Source organism: Chenopodium album, chromosome 11 (genome assembly GCF_948465745.1).
Source record: "Chenopodium album chromosome 11, dcCheAlbu1.1, whole genome shotgun sequence".
Taxonomy (NCBI): domain Eukaryota; kingdom Viridiplantae; phylum Streptophyta; class Magnoliopsida; order Caryophyllales; family Amaranthaceae; genus Chenopodium; species Chenopodium album.
The window spans coordinates 2681804-2703700 of NC_137844.1; the positions used below are offsets into that span (position 1 = coordinate 2681804).

Here is a 21897-nt window from a genome sequence, read left to right on the forward strand (position 1 = left end):
TTGTAGTCTAAGCCCGATCCAAACCCGTGTGCCCGTCGTGCTGGGTTATATCATGCTTGTATGCCCAATCTGAATTGCACTCATAAAGCCATGCTTTGTTATCAAGTCTAGTTCTGCGGTACCTAAGCATGTTGTACATACCCAACACGGCAACACACATAACATGTGTGTTACACGATTGTGCCATGCTTTTTCGTGATGGCTGTGTTGTTTTTTGGCTTAGCCTCGTGCCATCTTTAGTGATAACAGCCTTGTGAGGTTTTTAAAAAAAAGATAAAAAGTATTGAATCTGAATTCTAATGTGAAATTCTACTAAATTTTCGAAGCTGAAATTTCTGTAAATTCAGTGTTTTACAGCAGTGTACAAAGACCTACATGTCTAAGAAGCCTCAAAGACATTCTGAGTGTGAAAAAAAAAATGAAGATCCAAAGAGAATGATGCTGGCAAATATAACTTTGCATAATCAAACTCACGAATCATGTTAATTGATCCGCCGCTACCTCCCTTCTAACCCTAAAAAACAGGGAAGAAAGGGAAACAAAAACACTATACAATTGATTACACACAGCCCCTAATTAATCTATTTACATCCAACATTTTTAGTATATAAGTGACAATATCCCTCAAACCTGAAAACCGCCCTCCACCATGTCCCTTGAGCATCAAGCACATCCACTTTATGTCGCATCTATGTCAGCAGTCTCAATGACATGCACTCAATTACCAAAAACTCATGCGAATACCGCACTTTTACAATTACAGCCCACGAGAGCCCTGTTGTCATGCTTCTTCGGTCCTACCTTGCTGATAGGCCCATCAAAACCTTAGCAAGGTTCTATTGGCAACCAATTGTAGCCTCAAGACCTTACTAAGGGCTGCAAAACAGTCAAGTATACCAATATCTAAAATTCATCATCAACCGTGACTAGATGAACCCCTCAAGCTATCTCCAGGCAATGTCCATGACAGCAGATGTCCAGCAGAGTCACCACTCAATAACTGCTTCAGATCAGTTGTCAGATGAAGTGCAGTAACAGGATGCTTATGTGACTTGAGTACCTTGTGAAGAATCAATCTGTATTCTGGTGCTTTTGCAAGAGCCAAGCCAGCTGTCCCATTGGCAGTCGGCTTGAGCTGGGCACTTTCCTTGTCGGTATAGTGAACCATTTTCCACACCTTGACAGCCCCACTCTGATGGCCTGTTACATACCAGTTGATGTCCTGCCAATCAGACGACATAGAGCTTGCCACTGACAAAATAAAATCAGACGGAAGCTGAGAGGTATTGATCACTGCAAGGCAATCACCATTGATGCTCCAGATAGCAAGCAAAACCCCAGCTGCAGTTATGATATCACCTGTAAAGTCATTAACATAAACTGCTGAGACAGGTGATGGAAACTCGGGGAGTTGCCTTACAAAAGCTAATGAGCTCAGGTCCCACAGAATAACAGTACAATCATCTGAACCACTGACAACCAACATGTAAGGCTGGCTCACATAAAGGCATGACACCTTGGCCGAGTGAGCACAGAGTGCCTTCTCCAATTGCAAGCGCCGTAATCTGCGAGGGCTGTCCTTTTGAATTCTCCAAACTGAAACCAATCCATCATCAGCCCCAGTAACCACAGTCTGACCATCATGGGTGACACCTACACACTGAATTTGGCTTCCTCCATGAAGATTCTCATGTGTTGATAGGAGTTTATCTTGATCGTAGCTCATAAATCTCAGGCTACGGTCAGGGAAACCCCAAGCTACATACTTTGCATATGTTTGGGGTTTAAGCACATGATTTGCTCCAGCTACTAGAATTTTGTCATTAATGGTTACAATCTGAGAAATGGAAGATGAGGTCTTTCGTACATCATGAGGAACAAGATTGATAGAGTATTTTAGAGGGTGAGGCGGCTTTCTGTCAACCTTCCTCTTCACATGGGGTTTTTGAAATAGTTGTTTAGGAGTCTGTCCAAAGTGATTGATTTGTGCGAGAATAGAAGCTTTCATCGAAGGGTCTGTAACAGAATCTATGTCCACACTCCCTTCGTATGTGTAATGATAGAAAACATTCGCAGCATCTTCAGCAGCCTATAAATTACACAAGAAAAACATGTGTTAAGAGCAGCACAGAGGAAAGGGATGAAGTACAATCTACAAGAACAATAGGACCAAGAACTAATCAGACCAAAGAAGCTAACAGAGGAAAAGTATGAAGTACAATCAACAAGAACAATAGGACCAAGAACTTAAGCATAGCATCAATCTTATATTGTTGATGGTTGTAATAAAACTTTTAATGTCAGCAAAGGGTTAAAATACAAGTCACAAAAAGTGTACTGTCGACACTTCCAGGTTATCTGAAATGAAGTCACACTCACACCACAGGATAAAAATTGAAGTAGGAATGCAGCTTGTATATTCAATTTCCGAGATACGATATTCATCAAGGTGACTTCTACAAAGATTTTATGTCCGTTGTTTAAACAGACTACAAACAAATGATTGCAACACAGTATACCAAATCAATTCAAGAAGATTTCAACAAAAATGATGGCTTGGAATTGGAAATAATGAATACACAATCCTACATTTAGTTAACATTGCACTCTCTTTGCCCTGAAAATCGTCTAACTTCTTACTGATCAAGTCAAAAGAGATAGAAATGGATTCTTTCTTGAACTTCTTCCACTATCAATAATTACCTCCTCGAAAAGTCAATTTATGAATTTTCATGAACCTACGTATTAAACAATACCAACAGTTGATCTAAGTTAACATACTTAAGCCCAAAAGTTATCACAACTTTTACTTTTTTCCTTAGGTACTGTCATGCTGAATGATTCAAGGAGTCAGGGTACACATTAAACTCATCAAGACTACAGCTTAACATCTTACGGAAATACCGTACTTCTCTTCTTGAACCAAATGCTTGATCAGTAAAAACTCAATGAATGACAAATTTGAAACCACTCACACAATATAACCCAGGGCAAGGAAAAAGAGGGGGAAAACCGGAAAATTAAAAGGAAAAAGAGGGCTAAAGGATGCAAAAAAACAAATTAATGGTGTCCAGGGTTGCAGGAAGATAAGAAAATGCTAAATTACAAAAAATTTAACAAAAAAGGCCAAAAAAAAAAACTTATCACCAACCTTGCCCCTTTGCTTGTGCCCAAATATCAAGTCGATCCAGTGATGTAGATTTTCAGAAACATAATCACATTCAAGTGCTTCCCTATGCCTTTTGATGAATTCCCTGGCACTGCCTTTTGCCCATGGAGGTAGGACGACATCTCCAACCTGTTGGACACCAATTGAAAACCATAAAGCCAATACTTCCAACCCTATGTTGTGTCAATCAGAGAAGGGGAAAGGTGCTTATGAATTCAAACATGCATTTTTTTAAACCAACAATGAAGGAAAAAAAGGCAAACCTTTTCCCCGGACTGTTTCTCCCCTAGGTCAAGATTGAATCTATTCTCAATGAACTCAGGCATATAGAAAAATTCTGGTATCAACTCCTTCACATCAGATGTATTTCCTTTCCCAGCAGCACTACCCCATGTGTCCCGGATACTATTAAATAGGCGATCAGCATGGTCAAACTGCCCACCTTGCAGCTTTTGATTTTCAGCACTAAACGGAGGCAAGCGTACAAGATAGAAGAGAACAATTCCAGCACTAGAATAATGGGAGCCATAATGAAATTTTGGAACCTCAGGATCATCCCAACTCTCATACCTATGAGGAGAAACATTATTTACTGTTAAGATACCTTTACAGGATATTTAATTCAAAAATATACAGTCAATTACTCAAATTAGACAAGTAGCACACCAGAAAGCACAAAATCATTATGAACAAGAACAAACCTCTTTCTGAACTCTTCTTCCCCTTCGGAACTTTGACAGCCCATAGGTTTGTCAAGTTTGCGAAACGTGCTGGGATTTGTTAAATCTAGATCTTCACTCTCATAATCAGCAAGAACCCATGGAAAGACAGGATACTGAGTAAGATCACTGTATCCACGTCCTGCCAAAGTATTCAGGTGCATGAGATATTGGAAATTGCTAATTTCTCCATTTTGCCATCTCTTAGAAAAGGATTTGGCCATAAGCTTGAAAAGACGGCTACCCTCGTTGCTTTCTTGTTTGGTTGCTCCCGAAATAGTTGTGTCCAACCTGTTGAAAATTATCAATGTCTGTCAAATCATCTAGGGAAAAAAAAAAAAAAAAAAAAAAAAAAAAAAAAAAAAAAAGGAAAAGACAATAGGAAAGATTCCAACAATCTTTAATTATTATTGGAAGGTATTTATAGATCTGGTAATTTATTGATGTAAAAATAAATTTTACAATCTATATTCTCTAATCTCATACTAAGTCAGTTACATTTCTATAGGTGCTGTATTACTGAAATAGAATTGTTCATGTTGAGACGGCTAATTTCAAAATAATGAGTTTATGTTTGCAAAATAAATAAATAAAATAGTGAAAGAGAGGATTGTCGGATTTTGGATATATTTGGTAATATCCAATCCAACAAATTTTGGATAACTGAAATCAACAGATAGGATACGGATATCTGATCTGTTTTAGCATGGGAATTCATATTACTAAGACCCATGGCTGAGTCATTGTATTAGCCATCATTTAATGTAAGAAAGTTGTATACAATCTTCCTACCCTTGAACACAGAACAAAGCAACTAAGAGTTAGGGACTTACATGCTATTTCTTGGTAGATTCATGGCAACCAGATTTTTGAAAACCTCTTCCCTCTCCTTCTTGTGGAAAACCAGGAGGTCATTACATCCATCCATGCTAAATATTTCAATGGCAACTGGGCGCAGCTGGTAATCACGCTTCAATATTTCATGTACACTATTAAGCTTCCACATACGCCAGGGATGTGGCAAAGTACCACTAGCACAGACTTTCTCCTTTCCCCAAGCACCTCCATTGTAAGCCCAGGCCCTTCCCCCTGTACAAGTTTTGGCAGCAGCAGCCCATGAAGATGTTGATTTGGACTGAAAATCCATAAACGTTGTATCCTTCTTCACTCCTAACGCCTGATCTATAATAGACAGTTCGTCTTCAGAGTCTTTCTCACATATGCATCCAGATCCATCGATATAAAAGTTCTCAATGACATATAGACAGAGTTCTCCTATCAGAAAGATACCATCGTGTTTGTCAAGACCAACAACTCTCTCACAATTATACCTGAACCGTATCTTCTCAAGGGGTTCCAAGTAAGGTCTAATGAGATACTCCCCATTGTCCAATAACTCTTTATCTGATTTTTCCTCTGAAAGTCTAACATCATCAGTTCTCATTGAAGAAGACACTCCGGCAGATTCCAACTCCGATCGACCTTGTACGCTGTCAGAAATAGGACCAGATACTGCACTAGATCTTGTACCAAACTCAACTGCAGAATGAAGACTTGCTTCATTGACACTGCTAGCACGATCATCAATCAATGCTGCTCTGGCAGAAGAAACTTCTCTAACATCATCAGAATCTTTAACAGATAACTCATCATACAGCTCACCCTCTAAACTCAATTGCTGGGAACCATCCACTAACAGTTGAGAGAAAGAGCCTGAACCAGAGTCAGAAGCATCAAGAGCATTATCAGATCTCTCTTTAGATAAGTCTGCCTTTCCAAAGTCAAATTGCCAATCCAACACATTCTGAATGGTATCAACTTTTAATTTGCAACGCTCAAGCTTTTTCCGCATTCGGTATGGACCTTCAATGGGGCAAAGCTGCCACTCAGGCTCACCTGACTCAGGAGTCTTACGTGTTGGAAATATGCCTCGCTCATGCACAAGCTGCTGAAGATGAGTTTGCCACTCACTCTCAGCATGGAGGACCCATCCATACTTATCTTGACGCACAACACGCAATTCTGTTGACATGGCATCTCGAACTAGTTCAAGTGCATATCTACGTTCAGTTATTTGTTCCCAGTGCTTTACGTCTGATCTTGCCAACTCCTTTGATTTCTTGATCAAGTCACTACCACGATGACTCTCCATTGATCTGATTCTTATTCCTGGAAACTTAGAAGATCCTGCAATAGACTGCACCCACATAAGCCCAGCACCCTGCTCCAGAACTTTGTTGACAGTGTGTTGAGAGCTTTGAAGCCACTCAAAAAAACTTGATAAGCTCCCAGTCAAGAGTTTATCAAAGCCTCCACGCAATACGTCCAGACGATTCGACTTTGAGACAAGCAAGTCTTCAAAAGAACCCCTGCGATGAACTAATAGATACTTAAGGATATCTATTGCCAAATTCTTAACATTTGGTCTTTGGTCATGAAGAAGTGATATCAAGTTAACACAAAGACATGAGTTCAGTTCCGCATCTACATTACTTGGACAGAAGACAATTCGTATATGCGCATCCAATAGTTGCAAGACAGTGCAAATATCAATCCCAGTTTCTTCTTGATTGGAGGTTGCTATTTGTTTAATCTCATTCAAGTTTGATATTCCTAAGGAAGAAAGAAGATCATCTTCCCCAATGGTAACCAAAAATGATGGAAGAAAGCAATACAATATCATCCTATTTGTGTTTTTAAGGATTGCAGTGATGTATGGATCAAGTTGCCTACTTCCTCTACCAATAGACAATAAGCCTTTTGCAGCAGAATATGATTCCTCAATTCGGCCATCTTTGTTAGCCAGTTGCAGCATTGACAGCAAGAATTCCAATGTTCTCAAAACCCCAGTAGGTCTCGGAAAAGCACCCATGTAGACACGATCAACTATCATGCCACATAATACATCTAAATTTGATGACCAGCGATTCTTATCCAACTTTTTAGAATTCTCCTCATCATCACGCAGAAGACGCCTTTCCAGAAAGTTCATAACTCTACTAAGGCAAAGACCCTGAAAAACTAGCACAGCTTCAGAGTCCGCATATAAAGGAACATTCTCCAAAATCCGTTCCACCATGGGCACAGCTTTTAGTTGGTCGGTCAGAACTTCAGAAAGAACCTCAGCCAAACAATCCAATATAGCAGTAGCACCTGCAGCGCACGGTCCCCCACCATATCCAGAATCATCAATTTCAAGCAAGAGCTTTGAACTTATTAAAAAAAATGAGCTTTCGGCAGATGGTCCTCGAGGACTGGATTTCTTATCCACAATTGAATCACTTTCACCCATAGAGTTTGAAGAAACCAGGGATGCATTCACAGTAACATGAGGTTCAGAAGCAAGTGCAACACCAGGGGACCCACCAGATATTGGTCCCAATTTGGAGCCAGATTTCTCAGATAGTATGGGAGAATTAGGCATTGCAAAAGATGTGGAGCTCTGAGAATCTGTATGGATATTCGTATTCAGCGTGGTTCTTATGCTTTGGACATTGACATCAATGATACTGGAGGGGGTCATGGATGCCTTGTCAATGGCTTCGTCATCTAGGTTCTGAACAGCTAGGGGTTGATCTTGTGTCACTAATTTTACTTTGGGCTCATTTAATAATACACTAAAATCATCATGTACGACAGTTTTGCCATTCATTGGAAGAGGTATATCTTCTGAGCTCGTGCTGACCTGTCCTTGAGGGAAGCTTCCACCACTTATCGATGTCTTTCCAGACTGATCTTGATCCTGAGGCAAACTAGAGAATGTATTCTGAGAGCTATTGGAATCTTCAAAATCATTGGCATTCTTCTCCTCTGTTTTAACAGAAAGTTCTCTAGCAAGTTTAACTGCATAAGAAGCCCTGCAAATCCAGCGAAATCTCCTAATTCATGTGTGACCGTCTAAAATATAAAAATAAAAATAGAGAAAATCTGAACAACTGCTGAAGGGGTATCCTCCACATATACAGTGACATACACAATATAAATGCATGATAAGAGACAAAAGCATACCTCACACATGAAAAGTATAGCTCAACACAGTTTTCAAGAAATTCTGTTCGCCTGCAAACACTAGCAAACGACGGACACATTTTTGCCAAATCAACCATAAACCTTAAGATTGAAGTTGCAGCAGCAGGGGCTGAAGCCTCCCCACCCATTAAACGTGCGGCATATGTCTTATGCATTAAAGCTTCACCTTGAAGTTCCCCAATCATATCAGAATTTTCCTCCACTAATTCAGCAACAAGACTAGGACCAATCTGTGAAAGATTACCGGTTTGGTGAGCAAGCATTGATTGCTTACTTAACCGATCAAATGTAGATTTAGCCATAGCAATAACAGATTCCAGTACTTCAACAAATTTTAACTCACTATGATCCCCATCACTAGGCACCAAAGCATGAAAGTCCAGCATACGAACTTCAGGTAATCTGGGGTAAACCGGCTTGCCAAACATCAAGCAGAAGAGAATATAATATATGTCTGGTGAATCATAGAAACTCGGAAGCACACGTGTTAGTCCTGGATAGCCTCCACTTGTCTTGAATTTAAGAGCAAATGTTGGGGAAGATGTCAGACACACACCAAGAAGTGTCATAATCCAACGCATACTCGATGGATGAACAGCTTCGTCAAGGAAATATGTAATTATCCTAGACGATACCACTCTATGCCACTGCTCAAGCAACTCTTCAGATTTTATGGTCACTTGTAGATCTATGAGCATTTCCAGCAACATATTACGCACAATGACATGCTTCCCCATTGGCTCCCGTACAACCACTGGGCGACTTGTCAGCTGAGGAGGATCAAATGTCATAATCACAAACCTTACCACATTTTCGAGTTCAGAAGCAAGAAACCCATCTTCCAGAATGACTCCAAGCAAAACAACTAATTTTTCTAAAACAGGCACCTCAACATCACCTCTCTGTAGAGTAACCAGCAAATGCTGCACAAGATTTAGTCGTCGAAGAACAGTAAGATTATGATATCTGTACCAATGTATGGATACCAGATGCTCAAGAAAGTTCAGCAGTGCAATCTGGATAGAAACTTGTGCAGTCACCCAAAGTGTCCAATCCAACAAGACATGCTCAACCATATCAGCATTAGAAAGGACAATGCAATTTGAATTCTCAGCAGGCATGTCAGCTGTCTCGAGCTCTGATATATGACTAAATGCATCTTTCTGCGCAGAGAAATCATCCATGTCCCCGTGAGATCCTAGTGAAGAAAACTCGTCGCGGAACTTGGACAAATTGAGCTCCTCAAAGCTGGCCTCAGGAGCACTTGTTACAGGAGATAAGCTAAAATGAGAAACTCCCAGCTTCTTTGGTTCAGAAAATGAAGCCTCACAAGCAGCAATTTTGAAAAAAATCTCAAGACAGTGCATGTCGAACAGTGACATTCTCCGGTACAGAAACAGGGACAGTAAATGATACCCCCGGCAAGCTTGCATTTCTCTCACGTTTTGTGGATTTTGATGCAGAGCACACGAAAGAAGAGTCAACGCCATGTGTAACATATCCCTACTTTCAGCAGCCTCAACCAGAGCAAGGACTGAAACCATTCCCCCAATTGGGTGGATGATATCACCAATGACACAAGGCTTACAGACATAGATGTCACCTTGAAGACGTCCAAAACGAGGAATACCTGCCACATAATTTTTAAAAATAGAGAAACAAAGTAAGAAATCTCTAAAAAATAAACAGTTGAGAAGGAACTGAAATTCACAAAACAAGACTAATTTATATACCCCCTATTGGAGAAGCAGCAGCTGACGTAGGATCAACAAGATTAAGCAGTGATAGAGTCCCAGATGCTCGAAAAGGTTCTGTAGATGTCCCGTCGAATGCAAAAATTAATTTTTTTCCAGATAGCTGAAAGGATAGGTTTCCAAGACGTTCCAAGTCCCAAACAATCCCGCTTCCATCTGCCCTTGAGATGCCAGGCTTAACAGAATTGTCAGGCTTTTGTGTTGCAGCAACAGTATTCACATCAGCCTCCAATGAATCTAGTATGGCCATGCTATCCCCACCACAAGCTTGATTGGGAACAAATTGCAAAAGGTCTGTATCTTGAAAAAGACCTCTATAACCTCTACCAAGAATATACATGAAACATATACAACCAGAGGTAAGCACTTCTTCAAAAAGATAGCAACTTCGCAGCTTCCACTGAAGTTCACTAACTCTTGCATGAGTGGCTGGTGTACCTATTGTTATCTGCAAAGTTTTTCCAACTGGAGATGGAGAATATCCAAGTTTCCCTGTGTATCTCAGTTTCCCATTTAGATATACATAGGCAATACTAGCTTGGAACAAACCAGCCAAAGCATTTGGTTTGCTATGAACCACAGCAAGATGATGCCACCGACCTTCCTCCAAGTCTGAACCAGAAAATGATAGTGAGGATGAATTACTTGTTGCAAGAGTAAGAACTCCATCCTCTTGGAGATATAGTTCTGCGTAAAATGTACTTCCACTATCTACAGTTCCAACAGAAAACAATCTCAAAACCTGTTGCTGCTGTCCAGAAGAGCTTAGCTTCCTAGGTCCAATTTTGGATTCAGTATCCTTAGCCGACAACTTTAAGAAATTCTTAAACTGAAACCAGCAAACAAAGGAATAACCGGCCACTGGAGGCCATGATCTTTCCCCGAGAGAGACTTGGATACAAGCATGACCCACTTTGTTCATGTCCATCTCAACAAAGGGAGCCAAAGAAACACTTTCTGAAGCCATGTCCTCCATAATTATTAATCTTTCCATCATGCCAACAAGACCATCACCTGAATTCTTTTTCCTCAACTGAAGAACATATCGGACAAGTAATCGAAGTTCTGATGTAGACAGCCTAGACATGAAAAAAGAATTTCATAAATTTTTGGGAGAAGAAAGTAACATCGTCAAACAAGACATCAAACACCGTATAGGATACAAAACGTAAGTTTCTTTACCTATATGCACCCAGAACTTCAACAATCCTCAAAGCATGTACAAGTAAGGGTGATGAGCCTTGAAGGAAGGGGTGAATCATCTCCAAAAGAAGTTCCACACAGCCTAAGAGCACGTAGAAAAAAAGTTACAAAACTGTAAACAGCAGAATGAACAAAGATAAGTCAAAGACATTTATGATTCCTACCAACAGATGTAAGGTTTTCCTGATTAAAAGGTCCAGCACGAGCAAGCTTTTCAATAAGCTCCAGAACCTCTAACTGAACCTTAGGAGTAAATAGCAGCAAGGACCGCAAAATTACTCTGACAGCACCAGCATTATACACCCTCTCCATTGCAGGATTGACATCACCAGAGGGAGTAGTCAAAACAAAAATGGATGATTCATTACCAGAAGAAGTATCACTACCAGAAGGCAAAAAAGGGGAAATAACTATTTCAAGAGCAAGCTCCATTAACAAATGTACAACTTGCCTCTCAAAATCCACACACAGCAACCCTGACTCACATAAGAGATCATAGAATGTATGTGATGATACTATTGAGTGCAACTTTGTTCTATTAATAGGATTGTCACAAACTGCTGCAGTCACAACACGCAGTAAGTATGTGAGAACCTTAACAAAAACAACTAATTGAGACTGGTCTGTCTGCTCTTCATCACTCTGGAAACTATGTAAAGTAGTCAATAGCAAAGAGAACCCAGTTGCTTCACCAAACACTCTTTGAGCTGAATTGTTAACACCTAAGATGCGCCAAAGGGCTCCAAAAATGTCACACTTGGCATCATCATGCAGCTTGTATTGAGATCCTGAAACACTAGTAACCATTCCACTTTTCATCACCTCAAGCAGCACTCCCAATTCTTCAGCATGAGCCTAGTAACAGAAAGTCAACAGTCATCAGTTCACAATCTGTCCAAGCACAGCATTAACACAGAACTTCTATTTTATCAATCAAAATATATACAAGCTTAAAATGAAAAGGACATGGGACATTAAAAGACCAGCAAAAAAAATAACCCCTTCAATTGCATTCAACATATTTGTATTAGATGTGAAAGTACTACAAACCTGAGTTAAATCCTCCATAATCAAGCATGACAATGTTCGAAGCACCCCAGAACGATGAACATCAGAAACTAAAAGAGGAAGAACAACAGCAACACCATTGGCCGATCGAAAAGAGGATTGATTAGCCTCTGCTTTCTTCAGCAACGAAACCATACAATCCCAAGCAATAGAGATAGTAACCTCAACTTCAAATAGAAGGAACTTTCCTGAACCAGAGTCCATGAGTTTAGGTGATGTGATTATAGCATCTTTACTGTCCAAATGTTTCTGGAAGCCACTTTGGCTGGATTTCTTCTCAACGGGGTTGATTTCACCATTTTGCTGGTCAGGTCCTGACTGAAGCTTGTTGTGCTTCAAATCGTCTAACAAAACTTCAAGTACACCAACTTCTCGCAGCACTTTCTTATACTGCTGATCAAAAGACAGCAGCTTGACAAAGAAAGAAAGAATTGTTTGCTTCAAATCAGATGTAATTGGTTGCTGTAGTAGGCAGCAAAGTGACAACAACTCCTGCTCAGGAATACAATTCACAACAGTAACAGCATATTCAAGTATCTTTAATATAATGTCTTGCAAAGCAGGTGGGAAGCCAGACATATTCAGGATGAAAAGTGGCACAGTCCGCAATTGCTGACACATTTGATAGTTCTCAATATGACTAGAAAATATCTTAAACATACGATTTAACACTTCTGCCTGCAACTCTGTGCAGCCAGCCTTAAGAAATATATCCTGCAGCATCTGCACTGCCTCGAGGTCTTTTACTTTAGCATTTCCTTTCTCCCAAATTTCATCGGTAATTAAGTCCAATGACGGTGTACGACTCCGGCCATGACCACCGCCTTTGGCATGGGATGCTTTAGAACTTTTAGATGCAGGTGGTTCTGATGGACCTGTCTGAGCTAAATTAACAAGAACATCCAGTAACCTAGAAAGTGCAGGCGAAAGATTTGAGATTTTTCCATCTCCGCTGTCATTAACTTCCTGCTTTCTTGAATTGACAGTTGCAAGAGAGCCATCCACAGCTGAATTATCAGAAGAAGACTGGTTTGGAGGCATGGAAGCCAGTGTCAAAGCAAACTGAACTAGGAAGTGATACCCATGAGCATTATGTATATCCTCCCGAAGTTTTACACCTCCAGCCTCTGCAAGTCAATGAACATCATCAGAAAGAATATATACATAAAACTGATGTTGCAGTACTAAAAAAAAACCGTAGATTGAGAGTAGGAACGATAAAAAATCCCTCCGTCCAAAAAAAACTTCTCATTTCTCTCTCATTGCTTGTCCCAAAACAATGTTTCCTTTTCTACCTTTATCTTATTAAATCACTCCCTCAAAGCATTATGGTCTTCACTTTCTATCACATAATTTTGAATTCACTTGTACTTGACAAAACCTTCCACAAACACTCTCCTAAAACTATGTACCCATGGGAAATGGGAAGTTTGTGTGAAATTGAGGGACAGAGCAAGCAAATCTAAAGAGAATGTAAATTCCATAGATAGCATTAACCTATATATGAAGGATTAAAAAGAACTATCGATGCTTATGACAATGCCAGAGCAAAAAAAATTACCAGGCCTATGGGAAAGCTCAATGCATTCCAGCAACAAATCCACGATGCCTATTGTGTAAGAAGGATCTCCAAAACGAGGATTGAAATCCTTAATGGCCATTAGAAGAGCTCTTATCTGCAATATGGAACAATACAAAGTATTATAACACATTTGGGTGGTGTTCTCCTTATCTGAAATTAGCAGCCCAAAACTTATGACATGATTTTATTAGTCTTGAACTTACCCGAACTTGTTAGCCCTTAACTTATATTATCTTAGATATTAATTATTAGACCTGAAATAACTGAAAATTGATCATGGTCTGGGATGGGTTGGCCTTAGGCCTAAAAAAAGTCCAATTTAAGCATAAGTGCCAAGTCTGTTCAGGTCAGGCTTATGAACGGATTAAAATTTTCACACCCAAAACCTGGCAAAACAGGAGAGCAGGCCTATAGCCTAAACAGAGTCTATAAATTGATGGCCAAGGCGCGGATTCTTTTTATGCGCTTCAGGCCCAAGATTTTTGTACAAACCCGCTATTTTTGTGGGCCGGACTATGTATGATCAGCATTAAAATAAACAGAAAAAGCGCAGAAGCAAACTGTAAATAAAACTTAATTAAACCAGAAAACATCCTTGTAAACCCTGCAGTAAATATAAAATATAACTAAATATTAAACAAATTATAGCTAATAATTTGACTCTTAAAAGCTATGGTTATCAAATTGGAAGCTACAAAAACGAGTTTAAAGGTTAAAAAGGAAAAAACTGATATAGAGCACTGATTAGTTGTGTGCACTGTTAGTCACTGTCAAACTGATTTAGTCAAGAATCATCATTTGCTGAGCATAATTTGCACAACCAAGATGGAACCTTGATCAGTCTAGTTGAATTTTTTTAGATGATTCGGCATATCAGAAATTCACAATAGACATCTCTAGCTATCCTTTCAAATAAACAACACTGCAGTCCCGGAATAGCAATGAGAGTTATAAGACCTTAAACATCTTCACGGTCAAAGGAAGACACTATCACTTATTCATTTAAGAGTCTATCTTCAATGAAATGACTTATTAACCCATCAAAAAAAAATGATAACGTCTAAGCCATTGACATCTTGTTACAGCATCAAAATAACAGAGACTGAAGCATGTTTCATTAGAGATATACAGCATACCAAGTGATGTTTTCGAATATATTTGGCCGTACTTCCGTTGTCATTCACTAGAAGCAGATTTAGAATCTGCAGTAAGAAAAATGAACTTCAGAAACCCTTTTAAGGCAATAGAAGTCAGTATATGTGATAGAGTAAAAAAAGGGTAAATGATGCCAAGCCTGAACTTGCCTGCATTGCATGCCTGTGTAGCTGAATGGAATGCAAGGGAACAAGACCATCTCTATATTGCATAAAAACAGCCAACGAACCATTGACAACCATTTGAAAAAGTAGCTGCAGTGAATCATCCTCAATCAAACTTTGAGCCGCACAAGGGTGGCTCGCTAATGCCTTCATGATGTGCACAACACTTCCTTCAACCTACAATAATAAATGACACAATTCAACGATCTGCATTGCTTTTATATACAACAAAAATCCTATTGACATTTCCTGAAACAGAAGTAAAATAACAATCGGAGCCCGCAAAGTTTTCAATGCAGCAAGAGCACAGTAAACCAAATTTTTCACGAAATACTATGATAAAGACAGCTATCTTAAATTTCCACCTTCCAGGTAGTAGATCGACATTAATTAACGATAAGAATAGGTTGACAGCATTAACCAAAACCGAATTCACCAACATTTCCTAGAATTAATGAGATGCCTCCTACTTTCATGCAGATCCATGTTTTGCATGATTACATTTCGAGCATATATTGGTTTCTAAGTAGCTTCTAACAATCTTTCCTTTAGAATGGAAAATTGGTGTCAATAAGTAGCTTCTAACAACCAAATTTTCCATAATCTTACCCCTGATATAGTCATATAGGTACTTGGGCAAATTATGTAGGTGTAATGAGCAACCAAATTATGTAGGTGTAATTAGCAACCACGAATGAAAGTTGGTTCACATCTACTTAATTCCTGTATAGCAATCCTCTAAAATCACTTGTATTAATAAGCAGGAGAAATCAAACAAATTCATGGACTCTTATAATTTATAAAATTTTACTGATGTCGAGAAAGAGCTAAAAGTAGATCTAATTTTGACAGCATTCAAACATTCTTACCAAAAAGCCTCACAGCATTAGCTACATAAGCTCTTAAGCAAAAATTTTGAAGTATGAGACACACATAAAAAATATTAAATAAAAGGAACTATTGCCAAACAATGTCTTTTCCTTGTGCACTCTCATAAATTATATATTATAATATAGCTTGTGTCTACCATTGGTAATTTGCTTAACTTCTTTCTAAATAAGATTGCTCGTCTTTCTCGACTACTTCTCCACTCGCTTCATTAGATTTTCAAAAGCAATATATAAGAAACTCCATTACGAAAGCTACAAAGACAAAATTGTCTCATATCTCATTTTATTTTTTGTAGCACTTTTAGTTTTCATAGGTTTCTGTTCACCATTAAATTTTTACTTTTTTCATTAATAATTTTTACAAACAATTTACTCACACCTTACCCTTCCTACCTACACCACACAAATACCACGTGTGCAACTCTTTCTCCCACCAAACCCAACATGCATCACTCCCTCTCCTACCTACCTCAACTTTGATTCTACTATATATAACCAAGAAAAAGAAATGAAAGGAGTTGATATCTTTACCTCCTTCAGCAACATGTCTTCTTTTTTTTATTACCATTAACATTTATTATGAATAAATTCAATGTATAAGTACCGGAGTAGTTCATGATACAGATATAATGAGTGCAAAATATTCTATATGCCATACAACTTGTGTGCTGCATGAGTTAAATAAATGTAAACATGCGACTCACCTCCAGCTGACGAGTACGAAGACCACCAGCATCTACATGGTCACTAACTAATTGTTTATCACGATCAGAATTCCTTTGACCATTATTTCCTCCACTTGAGCCCAGGAGAGCATTTAAAATATGAATAAGACAGCAGAGAATTCCCGAATCAAGGAGAGACTGTTTATCAATCGGCTGCAATTATCAAATCATAGGACGTGAATAGAATGAATCAACAGTACATCACTTTTTTTATTATTGACAGCTATTAAAGGAGGGAAAGAATCATCGTCAAAGTATATAACCTAACAGCAAGCACATGCCCAATAGAATCATAATAACTTCATCGACAGATATCTATTTAATAAGTTTAGAAAAACCATTTTGGTGTCATACAAATTAAGGTCCAATTTGGAAGCAGCTTGACAAAATAAACATTAGCCGGAGTAGCACTCCCCGGAAATGCAAAACCAACATTCCACCAGATTGGCCAATAATATAAAAATAAGAAGTTAATCTAAAGGCCAATACAATATTTTATGCCTCATTAAATCCCCAAGCATTTGAATTGAGTCAAGAATACACATTCACTGCCCAACACAGTCAAGTATTGGAGGTTCAGCTTAGCTTGAAGTTCAAAGGTAGCAAGGCTCATAAAGGGTATCAGCATCTTCAAATCATCTGGACTCTATCAATGGTCCTCCCCTAACACTACATAGAGAAACTTCTGCAATTTTTATGGATGAGGGATTTTGGAGAGAAGGAAAAGAGAGGTCAAAGAGAGTAAGGGATCAATTTGTCCTTGTTTGGATGTTCAATTCCATTTTCCTTACCTCTATCGTGAACTTATTTCTTTCCTTTCCTCTTATTCTCATCCCTTCCTACCCCTTCCCTTTCTTTCCCCTTACCCTTCCCTCTTCTTCCCTATGAAATTATTATCCAAAAACATGGAAAATGAGATAATGAGTACTTATTTATTACCTACGTTTCACACTAGATGCAAATTGCACAATTCATTTGCTAACTTTGACTCACTTATAACATGTATAAAAAAAATATATATTTATATGTAAAATATTGTTAGATTAGTCTCAATGTATATTTTTGAAATAATAATATAATTTTATAAACTCTGTCTAGTGGGTTTCCCGTTGCCAGTCCAAAACCTAGATAAAGGAGGAGGGTTATGGTGGGCCAGTGACATCCTATGTAAAACTTTGTACATCGCTTGACATGAGCCACAATAATTGAGAGTAGTATATGGATGACCTCCTGAAAGTCCTCGTGTTGGTTCATGTAACCGACCCCACTTATGGGATTAAGGCGTTCAAGCAAAAGAAGAAGAATATAATTTTATAAAAAACTTTATTAGACCATATACTTCTCAATTTAGCAACCCATGTGAAGCCTAATTTCTCAATGGTGAGAATCTCTAAAGTATATTAATGTCACTTTCAATTTATAGCCCACCAAATCCATATTATAGGCTTTTCAAAAATATAAATAATAAATCACAAATATATTAAAATATTGATAAGAGTCCACACTTTTTGTCAAATGAGACTCAAAATTGAGTATTTAAACTTAACAACTTTCTTTTGGAGTTGCTAAGTTTAGATTCCAACTTATTGGTATCCTTTGCAAAAAATACTCTCTCTCTCCTAAAAAAACTCCTTTAAGTCTCACCATTGGAGATAGTCTTAATGTACACATAAATTAATACCTTAATTCCTTAATGGTCAAAGTAGCGCGTTGAAAAGTAAATAAGTCAAACCAGTGCATCTATTGTGAAACTTCATATTTCCGGTCAAAATAAAAATCATAATGCAACAAATTATATAATCAAGCAGACAAGGCAGAAATTAAACTTCACTTTCTTACGAGGATAGTAAAGCGCATACCCCAGATATAAGAAGTTCAATTGCACTTAGAAGATTCGCGCCAGGGCATATGCCATCCTAAAAATGAGATTGCAAGACAGATGAGATTACATCACAGCACAAACAGATCAGTCCCCAGCAATTATATTCATCATAAGAAGAACAGACCTTTGTAACCTCTGCAAAAAAACGTAATACTTCTTCTACAACTAATGATCTCGCCTTGTTGCTAATTTTTAGTTTCTCAATATCAGTAACAAAAGCCCTTCCTACCACGAAAGAGAAAATATGTGTTTCAACTAACCTGTGAACAAAATCAGAAATCCAAAATTAGTTACTAGATTATCTACTAGAAAATTTGTCAGTCTCAAGTAAACCAAGGAATATACCAATAATAAATACAAACATATGAATTCAGTGTAGATAAGATATAGTGTTAAATCTTTCTTTAAACATTATAGGTCTAAGGACAATGAAAGAGAGGTTAGGTACACCCGTACATAGTAACTAACTGTGCTACATCGGCAAGCTGCTTTGCTAATTTACAGAATGCATCAACAGCCATGTTCAAGGCCGTTTCCTTTTCCTACAAGACAGATAACATGTAAGCATATTTAACTACATTGAAAAGGACAAAATTTCAAGATCAATTCTAGAGCCGTTCAAAAATATAAGATACCTTCTCCGAACTTGAAGAGCGAAACTCTTCCCAGAATCTCTTGAAGTCACTCTCGAGCTCATGTCTGTCCCTGAAATTGCAATTAAAAAATTTTTACGCTTTTTACAAGTAACTCTGTTACATAACACTTTTTAACTTTTTAAGCCTGAGAAGGAGAGTCTCTACTTTTGGTAATTCATCGTTTTATCAACCCAATTAGCAAATGATCAGCTTAACAAAAGCAAACACTTCATGCTGACCTTCCAAGTAAAGGAGTCATGACTACATTTGGTCACTTTATACCTACAACTTGAGGAATTTTCTGAAGTAGCAGATCATGGCATAAAAGGACGTTGATGTGGCCAGATTTTAACAATCAAATCTTCAATATAAGTCATAGACATTCACAGGACCAACCCGAGTTAAAGCAGCCTAATCGAACTCGGCAAAGGAAGGGACCTGAATATCAAATAGTAAACACATAATCCACTAAACTAAGACTAAAATTAAATTTTAATGTTCATTTCCAAAGGCTCCAACCCAAGACGTAGCCCCAACACTTCCCCTTCACAAAAAACTCAGATTCCAATTACTCTATGCATGTGCACAAGGTCTCCCCAAACTTCTACGGAATAACATCTAATACAACTAAAAACAAGAAACCTCAAAATGGCTTGAGCATTGACAATATAACCATAGTCAATGCCGAACAAAAATCTATCATAAGAACAGAAATCCCGTCAACTAATTTTCTCCTCTAAACACCTTACTCATATCCTCCCACAACGCTCCTACCTATAAAAATGCAAATCCTACACTTCAATCGATCGATCAGATCGATACTGAATTACCCATTCCTCATTTCCTGTATAATAACGAATCACAGGAAATACCACACCAAAATCAATAACAAAAAACCGCCAATTCAAAATTAACAACCTCGCAATCTAATTTCAACTGTAGCTGAAGCTGGATTAGGTAAAATCAAGCTCTACTTCAAATTATCAATAATTAAAATGCCAAAAACAACATTCATCAAACAAAGATAAATTACAACAATTATTCACAAAATAAATATAATCCAGCAAAAACAATCTTTAATCAAAAGATAGAAAGAAATGCATACCTTGAATTGGACAAGTAGGCGTGATGATAATCTGATGAAGAGAGAGATGCAGCATTGTGATTATCAGCTGAAGATGAGAGAGAAGAAGACGGAAACGACGACGATGACGGCGAAGGAGACGGAGAAGATTGCTGCTGCTGCTGCTGCTGCTGCTGAGTTAATCCAACCTTCTCTCTCAAGTCCTTAAGCAATGTTGTCCATTTCATCGTTTTCTTCTGGAACATCCGACGACGCCGTTTCTCATCCGACGACTCGGATCATTCCTCGCCGTTAGATCCGATTAATCCAACGATGCTAATCGATCTAGCTTCCAGCTCAAATTCAACACCAAAAATTTCTCAAAAAATGTAATCAAATCAAACTTCAAATATTACAGTACAAAATGCAGAAATGTAGATCGAAATTATTGAAAAAATTAGGGCTTAGAACAAGAAATTTTTATTGAAATTTAGATATTTTGATTTTTTGATTGAAGCTTGAAATTTGAAATTTATTTTCTTCCTTTTTCTTCGGCAAATTTTATCTTCTGCCCTAAATTTGCTAGCAAAAATTCTGCAAAAAACGCGTTGAACACTATGAAATAGGGAAGAAGATTTTCTTCCTTTTTGATATTTCTTTTTTTTAAAAATAATTTCCAATTTTGAATAAATAAATTACCTCTGATTTTTTTTTTTTCTTTTTCTTTTTTCTCTCTCCAAAAAATAATTTCCTCTCGTCTATTTGCTGTTTCTTCTCCTCGTTTCGCGCTCTCCTAAATTGATATTAGTACTAGTACTAATCTCATTTTCTCTCTCCTATGACGTCATAATTAAAGATCCACGTCTGAAAATATATCCACATGGCAGGTGAAGATCAACGGCTTAGACGTGGTGACCTCTCAGTTAGCACTATTTTTTTTTTTTTAAGTAGTAGTGTTAAGTAGTTAGGAGTAGTAATTAAGTTATGTCTATAATAATTTTATGGGATTTTTCAATTAGTTTTGGAGGGAAATTGGCCTGCATTAATAATGGAGGTGTTACGTTAGTATGTTTTTATGTCTATTTGCATTTATTTATTTAATTATAGTGGATAAAATTTATACTCTTTTTAAATTTAAGGATGTTTGTTTTAATGTTTAGAATCTTAAAGGAGATGGAGTAATAGCCTACAAAATTGAAAGTTTAAAAGATGACTTTTAGAATTATTACACAATTCCCTCTTGTGGTCTTTGATGGCTTTTATGTAGTATGAAAATTAAAAAAGAAAAAAAAAAAAAATACATATATTTGTCATGGACATACGATATTTTTATAAAATATCGATAATGATTATGCATGGTGATGGAAGAAGGTTTTTAAATTGTATGATACATGTTGCAACTGAAAATGGTTTGTAAGATATTGTTGGAAGTGTTCAATGGAGAAGAATCTAGCTTTGAAGTTTTGTTGGCATGTAATTTTCATTTGGGGGCATGTAGACATGTAGCTTTCATGAGTTATTCATTAGTCATCATATGAGTTTTATTTTTGAAGCTCAAGGATTGGACTAATGTAAGAAATAAGGAAACGCAAGTATCGAGGTAAATGTATATTACACAATTAACATCTAAAAATAGAAATATAGGGCTATGTATGTAATTGAATCGATTGTTTATTGAGTTTCATCTAGATATGCCTTTTTTTACATTGGAGCCGTAATAATAATTTATTTAACTTTTGAGTCCTTAATTATAAATTAGGCTTAAGAGTGAGGGATAGCTCAAGTGGTTATAGCTCCCCTCCCAGTTTCAGGTGATTGTGGGATCGATTCTTATCACTTGTCTTTGTGGCTCTCTAAAC

General features: G+C 37.7%; 1 protein-coding gene across 2 annotated transcripts; it reads right to left on the reverse strand.

Annotated features, from left to right (window-relative positions):
• Nucleotides 1–307: 307 nt before the first annotated feature.
• Nucleotides 308–20859, reverse strand: LOC145567159 (protein SPIRRIG-like). Of its 2 annotated transcripts, none has more exons than XM_081626393.1 (20): nt 20738–20859; nt 20081–20383; nt 18976–19045; nt 18797–18882; nt 18465–18600; nt 18318–18374; nt 16438–16611; nt 14829–15020; nt 14661–14726; nt 13504–13618; nt 11925–13069; nt 11039–11729; nt 10854–10956; nt 9651–10750; nt 7897–9547; nt 4722–7745; nt 3871–4179; nt 3433–3739; nt 3152–3298; nt 308–2089 (listed from the first exon to the last, which is right to left on the reverse strand). In XM_081626393.1, exons 2-20 carry the CDS (start codon nt 20302–20304, stop codon nt 917–919), a joined length of 10770 nt encoding a protein of 3589 aa, XP_081482519.1. In that variant the 5' UTR covers nt 20305–20383; nt 20738–20859; the 3' UTR covers nt 308–916. The 2 variants fall into 2 exon arrangements, with proteins under 2 accessions (XP_081482519.1, XP_081482520.1); XM_081626394.1 differs by having other exon boundaries at nt 20081–20387.
• Nucleotides 20860–21897: the final 1038 nt, after the last annotated feature.